General features: G+C 58.0%; 1 protein-coding gene across 1 annotated transcript; it reads left to right on the plus strand.

Annotated features, from left to right (window-relative positions):
- Window positions 1–2,978: 2,978 nt before the first annotated feature.
- On the plus strand, window positions 2,979–9,296 carry LOC129399954 (ras-related protein Rab-19-like). The gene is made up of 3 exons (XM_055121657.1): window positions 2,979–3,179; window positions 5,056–5,239; window positions 9,022–9,296. Exons 1-3 carry the CDS (start codon window positions 2,979–2,981, stop codon window positions 9,294–9,296), a joined length of 660 nt encoding a protein of 219 aa, XP_054977632.1.
- The last annotated feature ends 1,715 nt before the right edge of the window (window positions 9,297–11,011 follow it).

Below are 11,011 nucleotides of genomic sequence, written 5' to 3' on the forward strand. Positions count from 1 at the left end.
GGAAGGAAGGAAGAGAAGAAGGGAAGAAGGAAGGGAGACGGAAGGAGGGAGAGAGAAAGCAAGAGAGAAAGAAAACAAGAAAGAAAAGAAAGAAGGAAAGAAAGAAAGAAAGAAGAAAGAAAGAAAGAAAGAAAGAAAGAAAGAAAGAGAAAGAAAGAGAGAGAGAGAAAGAAAGAAAGAGAGAGAAAGAAAGAAAGAAGAAGAAAGAAAGAAAGAAAGAAAGAAAGAAAGAAAGAAAGAAAGAAAGAAAGAAAGAAAGAAAGAAAGAAAGAAAGAAAGAAAGAAATGAAAGAAAGAAAGAGAGAAAGAGAGAAAGATGGATGGGGAAGGGAGAAAACGCTTCCCCACCTCCACCCACATTCCCAAACTGTTCTCTCACCCACCCTTGCCCTCCGTGAGGGGCTCGGAGAGGAAGAGCCATTTGTCTCCCCCCCCCCCCCCCCCCCCCCCCCCCCCCCCCCCCCCCCCCCCCCCCCCCCCCCCCCCCCCCCCCCCCCCCCCCCCCCCCCCCCCCGCCAAGCGCTTGCCAGGTAGGGCTGGGTGAAGGGTCTGGCTTGTTCTTTCCAGACACTGTTATCAGGAGCCAACACTGGACTCTCGGACTCTCTGATCCGCCCTCCATCCTGTGGGCGGGGTCTGCCTGAGCGTTTCTCTCGGGCAGGAAGGGGGAATGGGGCCAGCGGGCAGTGCTCAGGAGCACTCCCAGAGGGGCTCAGACCCAGGCCTCCTACAGCCCCCAGCCCGCGGGGCCATCCCTGGCTCAGACATCACGTTATTGTTATTTGGAGGAGTGTTGTGGGTTGGTTTGTTTGTTTCTAACCTGACAGTGCTCAGGGGCTACTTCTGACTGTGACTCCTGGCAGTGCCCCACGTGGCAGCGGGCACCCACTGCAGGTGGACAACAGGCCAGGCAAGTGCCTGCCCCAGGTGCTCTCTGCTTCCCAGTTCGCTGTCCCGTCAGAGCCCCTCGGTTTCTCAAGCCCAGACCCACACTGCAGGGCCCCTGCCCAGGCGCCGTCCCCACGCGGGGACGAGGGGGAGGAGCCTGGGCGCTCCGGCCGATGCTGGAGTCTGGCCTTTGGTTGGGTGACAGCGTGGCCCGCGGGAAGCCGAGCGCGTCTCACCTGCGCCTGTCCCAAACGGCTGCGCGGGGCCCGGGCCTTCCTTTCGCTTTCTTGGGCGCGACGGTCCCCGGGGCGCAGGACTGCAGTTCCCGCCGCGGCGCGAGGCGGGAGGAGGAAGGGGCGCGGGCCCGAGCGCGGGGAGCCGCACCTGGCGGCCGCGGGCAGGGTGAGCGCGCAGGTGTGGCCAGCGTGGGGTGGGGGGTGGGGGGTGCTGTGGCCGGGGTGGGGGCGCCTTTCTCTCAGCAGGACAGTGTCGGGGCGGCTGGAGATTGTCCTGGGGGCCAGGGGTGACGCCTGGGAGTCAGATTTCAGCTCAGGTGTCCGGGAACCAGGTCCCGGAAGTGCAAGGGCTTTTCTTTCATTGGAAAAGTCAGAGGAGGGCGAAGGTGGTGCCATCGGTGGGCCATATGGCCGGGGGTCCGCTCACTCTGTCACTCCCAAGTCTCCAAGCGGGAGGTGGGAAACAAGGAACCCAACCAGGGCGCCCTGCCCGGGGGAGCAGCAGAAGGCGGCAGGGACGGGCTCTGCCCAGAATATCTGCTGGGCTGTCATGTGGAAGGGCTCCGGCCGGTCTCCTGGACACAGAGGCTCAGGGCAGCAGGTGGAGACCCCTGGGGGCCAAGGGCACCCCAGCAGCCACACCTGAGCGCCCAGAGTGAGGCAGTGACTGCAGGGCTCACAGAGCAGAGCAGAGGGGTTGTGTGCATGTGTGTGTGTGTGTGTGTGTGTGTGTGTGTGTAGGGGGCCGGTGAGCTAGCCTAGTAGGTAAAGCACTTTCCTTGCATGTAGCCACCCCATTTTGATCCTCAGCATCACACATATCCCCTGATAACAGCCAGGAGTGATCCCTGAGCACAACCAGGTACTGTGACACCCAGACTTCCCCCTCAAAAAGTACAGTAAGTAAAGTGTGGTGTGTGTGTGTGTGTGTGTGTGTGTGTGTGTAGATATAAATATATATTAGATAATGGACTCCAGCAATATAGATACATATTTGGGTTTTGGGCGATACCTTGCCATGCTCGGGGATCACTCTTGGCGGTGCTCGGGATGGAACTGGGGTCGGCCAATTGCAAGGCAAACAGCCTCCCCGCTGGACTGTGCCATCCTTTATCTTTTCTTTGGTTTGGGGCTTTACCCAGCAGTGCTGCTGGAGGTGTCAGGGAGCCATGTGGTGCAGGGACAGAGCCCGGGCCTCCTGCACGCAAAGCCTGAGCTCAGCCCTTTGACTATCTCTGACCCATGCCTGACAATATATATATATATATATATATATATATATATATATATATACATATTTGTTTATTTATTGCTGTTTGGGTCACAACCTGTGATGCTCAGGGTTACTCCTGGCTCTGCCCTCAGGAATGACCCCTGGCAGTGCTGGGGGGATCCTATGAGATGCTGGGGATCGAACCCGGATCAGCCACGTGCTAGGCAAATGCCCTCCCTACTGTACTTTCCCTCTGGCCCCCGCACCTGACCATCTTGCCCCCGCACTGGCTGCTGGGAGCCCTGGGCATCCCGTCTCCCCACACCACTCTGGGGGGTGCAGGGGAGCGAGACGTGAGTCCGCTGATGAAAGGCAGGTGCACAATGGTGGGGTCTCCTGTGATACCCCACTTCTCGGACACACGTGGTCTCCCCGACTAGGGTTTCCATCCTAGCGTCATCTCAGTGCTGACCGTGCACAGGGCCAGGCAGAGGACGGCGGGGAAAGCTTTGAGTCTGGCCCCCACTCAACACGCAAGTGGGTCCCCCGAGGGCAGGCGTGCTGACGGTCACAGGGGCTTCCTCCTGGTGACTCAGCGGGTCTCTCCTTTTCTCCTGAGCTCAGAGCCAGCGAGCAGAGCCATGCAGTTCCCGGGCTCGGCAGGGCCCGTGGACGAGAACTTCGACTTCCTGTTCAAGGTCATTCTCATCGGGGACTCCAACGTGGGCAAGACGTGTGTGGTGCAGCACTTCACCTCCGGGGTCTACAGCGAGGCACAGCAGAATACCATTGGCGTGGACTTCACCGTGCGCTCCCTGGACATCGACGGCAAGAAAGTGAAGGTTGGGGGGCCGGGCTGGGGTTTCCTCAAGGAGATACGAGAGTCAGGAAGGAGTGGGGTAAAGAGAGAACAAAAACCTCTTACCAGTGTCTCCCCACACCTCCAAGTCCTGAGGGTGTTTAAAATCAAAGCCTCGGGATGGGGCAAAGCATGAAAGAAACCATCCCTCCATGTCACCATGTAAAGGGCAGGTGTGTCCACTTCTCTATGGCTACCGGAAGGTCAAATTCCTGCACACGCAGATACCGTGAACAAAGTGCACAGAACTAGTAGCACACATGGGACTTGGCAAGTGACCGTTTTGTCTTCTTTGTTCTCCTTTCGCTTGTTTGGTTTTGGTTTTGGTCATGCCAGGCAATGCTTGGGGATCCCTCCTGGCAGGGTCCGGGCTCTGCATGCACTGTCAGGGATCAAACGGGTCCAAACCTCAGCACTGCCAGGAATGAGCTCTTGAGCACAGAGCAGGAGTAAACCAGGAGCAGAGCTGAGTTTGTGGACAAAATAACACAATCTTAGAGCTAGAGGGAGAGCGTTACCCGCTTCTCTGAGCACATCTGGTTTGTTTTTTTTCTTTTGCTTCTTGGATCACACCGAGCAATGCACAGGAGTGACTCCTGGCTCTGCACTCAGGAATCAGCCACCCCTGGCGGTGCTCAGGAGACCGTACGGGATGCTAGGAATCGAACCCAGGCCGGCCGCCTGCAAGGCAAACGCCCTACCCCCTGTACTACTGCCCCAGCCACTTCTCTGAGCACATCTGGGAGCAACTGGGAGCACCCAGCTAGGACAATCCCTAAATTCACTGGGTGTGGCCCCAAAATAAAAAGATTAAAACCCAGGGTTCTTCCGTTGGAGACCCCGAAGCCTGGGCATACCTCCTAGTGTCCGGGGAGGAACAAGAAAATAAAAAAAACAGATCCCTGAGCCGATATTCTAGAAAGGAGGCCCAGAGAGCTGAGCTGCCTTCTTTCTCTTTCTTTCTTTCTTTCTTTCTTTCTTTCTTTCTTTCTTTCTTCTTTCTTTCTTTCTTTCTTTCTTTCTTTCTTTCTCTCTTTCTTTCTCTCTTTCTCTCTCTCTTCCTCTCTTTCTTCCTCTCTTTCTTCCTCTCTTTCTTCCTCTTTCTTCCTCTCTTTCTTCCTCTCTTTCTTCCTCTCTTTCTTTCTCTCTTTCTCTCTCTCTCTTTCTCTTTCTTTCTTTCTTTCTTTCTTTCTTTCTTTCTTTCTTTCTTTCTTTCTTTCTTTCTTTCTTTCTTTCTTTCTTTCTTTCTTTCTTTCTTTCTTTCTTTCGGAGCCACACTGCCAATACTCGGGGGTGGCTCCTGGCTCCACTCAGGAATCCCCCTGGCAGGGCTCGGGGACCATGGGGGCTGCCGGGGGTTGAACCTGTATCAGCCACGTGCAAGGCACCGCCTTCCTGCTGTACCATCTCTCTGACCCTGAAACTGCCTTTTATTTTCGATTTTTTGATCCACTCCCAGTGGTGCTCAGGAATCACTCTTGGAGGGGTTCTGGGGCCTCCATGGGGTGCCGGGAATCGAACCCCGGATTGGCTAGGAGGAGCAGGCAAGCACCCTCCCTGCAGTTCTGTAACTCCAGGAAACTGTGGGGGTATTTTGTTTGTTTTGTGTTTTTGCTTTTTGGGTCACACCCGGCTATGCTCAGGGGTTACTCCTGGCTCTGCATTCAGGAATTACCCCTGGCGGTGCTCAGGGGACCATATGAGATGCTGGGAATCGAACCCGGGTCGGCCGCGTGCAAGGCAAACGCCCTTTCCGCTGTGCTTATAGCTCCAGCCCCGGAAACTGTGTTTTTCAGAGTTCAGGGAGCTGTGCCCGTCAGGTGGGCCGCCCCGGACTCCTCTTCTCCCGCCCCCTCCAGATGCAGGTGTGGGACACGGCGGGCCAGGAGCGCTTCCGGACCATCACGCAGAGCTACTACCGCAGCGCGCATGCGGCCATCATCGCCTACGACATCACGCAGCGCTCCTCGTTCGAGTCTGTTCCGCACTGGATTGACGAGGTGAAGAAGTACGGAGCCGCCAACCTGGTCATCATGCTGATGGGTCGGTACGGGGGTCTCGATACCGCGCGCAACCCTGCCACCCTGCGGCGGGGGCTCAGCTCTCTGGGACATGGGGCGAGTGTGCCTTGGCCAGGAGGCAGCTGGACCGGGCGAGTCCGAACCTGGCCCCTGCCAAGGCCTTGAGTTTGATCCCCAGAGCACTGCGGGGTGCATGCCTGGTGCCCCCCCCCACACACACACACACACACGGCAAAGGAACACGCAGGGCTGAGGCTGGAAGGGAGATCAGTGGTAGAGTCCAGGCCGAGAATGGATGAGACGCTAGTTTGACCCCTGGGCCTGAGAGGGATCCTGCCCCCAGCCCAGAAAGCACAGCAGTAGACAGCACCTCAGGACAGGTCTGGCCCAGGAAGTAGCATCAGAGTCACTGACCCGCGGGGCATGAGTCATGGAGTGTGAATTTGTTAAGGAAAAAAAGCTCTGCAGGCTGGAGATAGTACGAGAAGTAAATCATGGGCTGGAGTGATAGCACAGCGGGTAGGGCATTTGCCTTGCAAGCAGCCAACCTGGGTTCGATTCCCAGCATCCCATATGGTCCCCCGAGCACCGCCAGGAGTAATTTCTGACTGCTACATCAGGAGTAACCCCTAAGCATTGCTGGGTGTGACCCAAAAAAAAAAAAAGAAGAAGAAGTAGTGCCCTGGCCTTGCCTGAGGCCGACCAGGTCCCCTCCCTGCACCACTTGGTCCCCAAAACCACCAGCAACAAACCCCAGGAGCCCCAGGACCAAGCAGGGCGCGCCCTGAGCATTGCCTCCTGTGGGTTCAATCACCGCCCCCTCCACACACACACACACACGAAAGGATCCCTGGCCAGCCCCGACAAGGGGTTCAGGAGCAGAGAGGCAGCAGCGGGGTCAGCCCGGACACTCTCGGCTGCGGCGTCATCTGGCAAAGTGCCAGCCCTTTCCGGCCACTCCTGTCGCTTCAGTTGTGCGAGCAGAGCTTCCTTCTCCTCCTCGGGGCTCGGCTCTCTGCCACGGGGCTGCTTCCTCTGTCGGCTCTTCCTGCCCCGCTGCCCCGCAGGGTCCGAGGGCCAGAGGCGTCCCCTGCGCTGAGCAGAGCCCAGGACCACTCAGACTCCTCGTGTGAAGGAATTCAGCGGGCAGGGCCTTGGGCTAACAGCTGCCCACCCCACAGAGGCTTCCCCGAGCACTGCCAGGGGTCACTCCTGAGCACAGAGCCAAATCCCACCCCACCCCCCACACACACACAAAATGATTTAATGAGGGCAGGAGAGATCCCTCTGCTGTGACTCTGGGTTCAAACCTGAACACTGCCAGGTGAGGCCCCCCTGCAAAAATCAACATCTAATGAGGTAATGAGCACTTACTCCTGGCACATCAGGCGTGCTCAGGAGGGCAGAGTCACAGCACAGCGGGGAGGGCACTTGATGTCACAGCTGACCTGGGTTCGATCCCCAGCACCACATATGTTCTCTAAGCCCCACCAGGAGTGATCCCTGAGCACAGAACCAGGACTAAGCCCTGAGTGTCACCAGGTGTCATCCAAACTTCCTATCCCCCCACCCCGAAAAGGGGACAGATTTGAATCTGCTGCAAGGCCTTCCTTGCGGCTGTGTCTGGCACACCAAGGCTGCTGCTGGGGTGGGGGCTGTGCCCAGGAGCAGACCTGCCTTTGCCTGCTGCACTCTGGAAGATTCTCTCCAGCCACATGGCACTTGCCAGTTTGACTGACCCCAGTCATAGTTCATCCCCTTCCCATCCCTGTCAGTCCGTTATGGCCACCAGGGGGCGCGCGTGCACGAGGCTGCAGTACTCAGGCGTCAGGGTCCTGACCCTTGCAGGGAGTCTTGCCCCTTGGTTGGGCCACACTCCTGACTCCAGTGCTCCTTGGGTGGTGGGGCTCACTGGCGGCTGCACCCTGCAATGGCCGCGTCCACACACCTGGCTGCGTGCAGCTGTATTCCCGGGGACGCCAGAGACACGCCCGTGTGCGGGATGGAGTGTGGCAGCAGGAGGGGTGAGCCGCACAGCTGGCCTGGGAAGGAGGAGGAAGGACGGAGGACTGGCTCTGTCCCAGTCCACGGGGCCAGACCTGACGGAGTGGGAGCAGAGGTGGGAGACGTGCTGCAGGGTTAAGGCCCTTGCCTTGCCTTGCTCGTGCCCTGCTTGATCCCTGTCACCACACCAGGAGCGGACCCTGAACAGTGTCACAGTAAGCCCTGAGCACTGTCGAACATGCCCCCAAGCCCCTATTTGCACTTATTACGTAAATAGTTTTTTTTTTTCCTTCTGTCCCTCCCGGAGAGCCAGGCAAGCTACGGAGAGTATCCCGCCCACACGGCAGACCCTGGCAACATCCCTGTAGCATATTCCATATGCCAAAACCAGTACAAGTCTCACATTGAGACGTTACTGGAGCCCGCTTGAGCAAATCTACGAACAACGGGGCTACAGTGATACATATACAAACCTTTACATGTGTACACACATCTACATGCATACTCACATATATGCCCATGCTTATACACATTCCAGCACACACACACACACACAGGCATGCAAGTGTGGCTGGCAGGCTCTGAGTCATGTCTGTGGGTCATGTCAGTGGTGATTTCCTGGTTTTGATCTCGTGCCGTGGCTAGAGGTGGCCCACGGGGGACTGGGTGGTTCCCAGGATCTGTGTATTTGCAACTTCCTGCAAATGGATCCTGGTTTCCATTCAACTGTTGTCAAGTTCTTCCTGGGAGGGGAGTGAAGGGGGAGCTGGGAGACAGAGGTGGGCTACAAGGCCCCTCAGGGGACAATAATGAAAACCAGGTGGAGGAACCGGCCCCGCCTGCTTTCACTGTCAACACAGGCAAGAAATCCTCCGTCCCTGGGAGCTTCTCTTTGGATGCCGCCTCGAGACATCCTAGTCCCCCTGTGGGATGGGGGTGCAGAGCTGGACGCCCCCCTCGGCTAGCCCCCTCGGTCCTGGGCTCTCTGGGGAACTGGGCCTGTTCCGCGAGTGCTGAGATGGGGTCACAGACACTGTCAGTGCGGAGGGGACGCGCATCTGCGCAGTTTACTGTCTAGATTCCCGACTGGGAAAAACATCCTAGGGCTCAGACAAAGCACAGGGCCAGGACACAGATGTCGCATGCAGCTGACCCACATCCGGTCCCCAAGCACTGCCGGGAGTGATCCCTGAGCACAGAGCCAGGAGTCAGCCCTGAGCACCACCAGGTCTTCATGGCAGAGACCTGTCGTACCACTAAAACACGCACCTCTGCAAGCCCGTGTTCTCGAGCACAGATGTCGCTGGCCTGTCCCCACTGTGGACAAGCCCGTGTTCTCTCTTGAACACACACGTCTCCCACCGAGTTCCAGTAAAAGCTTTCTTCATCATGAAAGCAGAGACGAGAACACGGCCCTCTGGCCGACCCTGAGTTGGCAGTGGCAGAAGATGGGCTCGACAGCGCCCCCTTTCGTGCTACCCACGACGGTGTTTGAGTTTTGTGTGCCAGGGTGAATGTCCTTGTACTGCAGTGAGGGGATGTTGCTCCTGGCTGGGGGCTGGGGGGAGTGGCACTGTCCCTGCTGGACGCTTGCACACACCTGCTCCTGTGTTGCTGCACCAGGTCTGAGGGCAGAGCTGCGGGGACCAAGCTCGGCTCAGGGGTCCAACTCCAGGCCTCGTGCTTGGAAGGCCGGAGTGCCACGGCCCCATCTAAAATGCAATCCTCAAAGTCTGTTTAGAAAAAACAAACTGGAATAAGCGGTTCACTGGCTCCCGACTTCTCCCTCCCTCCCCCCAGGGACCAAGTCTGACCTGTGGGAGAAGCGGCAGGTGCTGTTCGAGGAAGCCTGCGCAATGGCGGAGAAGCACGGCCTCCTGGCGGCGCTCGAGACCTCGGCCAAGGAGTCCAGGAACATCAACGAGGTCTTCCAGTTCATGGCCAAGGCGCTGATCTCCCGCAACAGCCAGCCCATGTGTGGCGACAGCGCCCCGAGCAGCCTCCCCCAGTCCACAACCATCGTGCTGGCCCCCAGCCCCCAGGGTGCGAGCGACCAGAGCCAGTGCACCTGCTGAGCGCGCTCTGGGACCTGCCGAGTACCCGTGTCTGTAGCGTCTCAGTGTCTGCAGATTACCCAGACTGTAGAGTACTCAGGGTCTGCAGAGTACTTCGATGTTTGCTGAGCCCGCGGTGTCTGCAGAGTACCCCAGTGTCGGCAGAGTACCTCAGTATCTGCCAAGTGCCTTAGTACTGCTGAGTATCCCAGTGTCTGCCGAGTACCCCAGTATCTGTAGTGTCTCAGTGTTTATAGATTCCCCAGTGTGTAGAATACCCAGTGTCTGCCGAGTACCCAATGCCTGCAGAGTACCCCAGTGTCTGTCTACAGAGTACCCTGGTGTCTTGCAGGGTACCCAGTGTCTGCAGAGTACCCAGAGTCTGCAGTGTACCCAGAGTCTGCAGAGTACCCAGAGTCTGCAAAGTAACCCCATGTGTGCTGAGGACCCCGGTGTCTGCAGTGTGCCCCAGTATCTTGCAGAGTATCCAGTGTCTGCAGAGAACTGGTGTCTGCAGAGTACCCGAGTATCTTGCAGCATACACAAGTATCTTGCAGAGTACCCGAGGTCTGCAGAGTACCCGGTATCTGCAGAATACCTCTGTGTGTGCCGAGTACCTGGTTTCTGCTGCGCCCAAGCTCTGTGGAGCTGCTTGCCACTCGCCTTCCCCCTCCGAGTAGGGCCGAGTCCCTCTGCTGGCCTCCCGGGCACAGCCAGACTGGACAGGACAGGTTTGCTCTGGCATGTCCCCTGGGCCTTTTCTCTCCTGCAGACGCCAGGGAGCTGCCCGGGTCGCAGTGGGGGCCGGCGCTCTCCCACAGACGGTCTGAGTACCCCAGGGGCGCTTCCCCTTCGGCCCTGACTGAAGAGTGATGAGAAGCCAAGGAGGAGACGGGAGGTCTGGAACATTCCGGAGCCATCTCCAGGAACCCGGCCTGGGCACAGGGAGCAGCGACAGGCCTGAATGCCGGTGAGGGTGGGGGCGCGTCCTGCTGGGTCAGCGGCTGCCCTCTGTGCCCATCTCCTCGGACACGACACCGTCCACTCTAATTGTGCAGAGTCGGAGTCACCTGCCCGCTGTCCCTTGAGCTGGGACAGAGTAGCCAGTGTCTATAGACACCTCAGTGTGTACCGAGTATCAAACCGATCCTGGCCTCGTAGGCCTGCAGACCCCGTGAGCAATAAACCTTGTTGGACAGAGCTGGTTGTCAGTTGAGATGCAGCACAGGACCCTACGGCCAGCGGAGCTGGGCCAACCCCAGCACCGGCAGGGAACTGTCTGCCCGGGGACGGCCCCCGGCAACTCCAGTTCAGAGCACGGCCGAGAGTGCTCCCCCAGGATTGCTCCTGAGCCCTGAGTTCCAAGGGCCGCCAGGAGCGATCCCCGAGCACCACCAGGTGTGGCCTGCCCTCCCCCAAAGGCGCCTCCTGCAGCACTTGGTGTCGGTTATGTACGAAAGGAATCTATGATCCCAATTCCACCATCCAAGAGAGCACGGGGGGAAGGCTCTTACCTGTACCAGCCGACCGGGTTCAGCCCAGCACCACACGAGGTCCCCTGAGCACCAACAGGGATTAGCTTCTGAGCACTGCAGGGTACGGCCCCCAAACCCAATTTCTTCTCACTAGATTTTGGTGGCAGGGGGTGGGAGGGAGCAGGCAAATCAAGGAGAGATCTGGAGATACTCCTGACTCTGTGCTCAGGAATGACCCCTAGTGGTTCTTCGAGGACAATG

Source organism: Sorex araneus, chromosome 1, assembly GCF_027595985.1.
Source record: "Sorex araneus isolate mSorAra2 chromosome 1, mSorAra2.pri, whole genome shotgun sequence".
Taxonomy (NCBI): Eukaryota; Metazoa; Chordata; class Mammalia; order Eulipotyphla; family Soricidae; genus Sorex; species Sorex araneus.

What these genes read in the sequence shown, in the direction of transcription:
- LOC129399954 (XM_055121657.1), top strand. Translation starts at nt 2,979, where the DNA reads ATGCAGTTCCCGGGCTCGGCAGGGCCCGTGGACGAGAACTTCGACTTC. An exon ending in TCGACGGCAAGAAAGTGAAG is followed by an intron (nt 3,180 to 5,055) that starts GTTGGGGGGCCG and finishes CGCCCCCTCCAG; the next exon opens with ATGCAGGTGTGGGACACGGC. An exon ending in CCTGGTCATCATGCTGATGG is followed by an intron (nt 5,240 to 9,021) that starts GTCGGTACGGGG and finishes CCCTCCCCCCAG; the next exon opens with GGACCAAGTCTGACCTGTGG.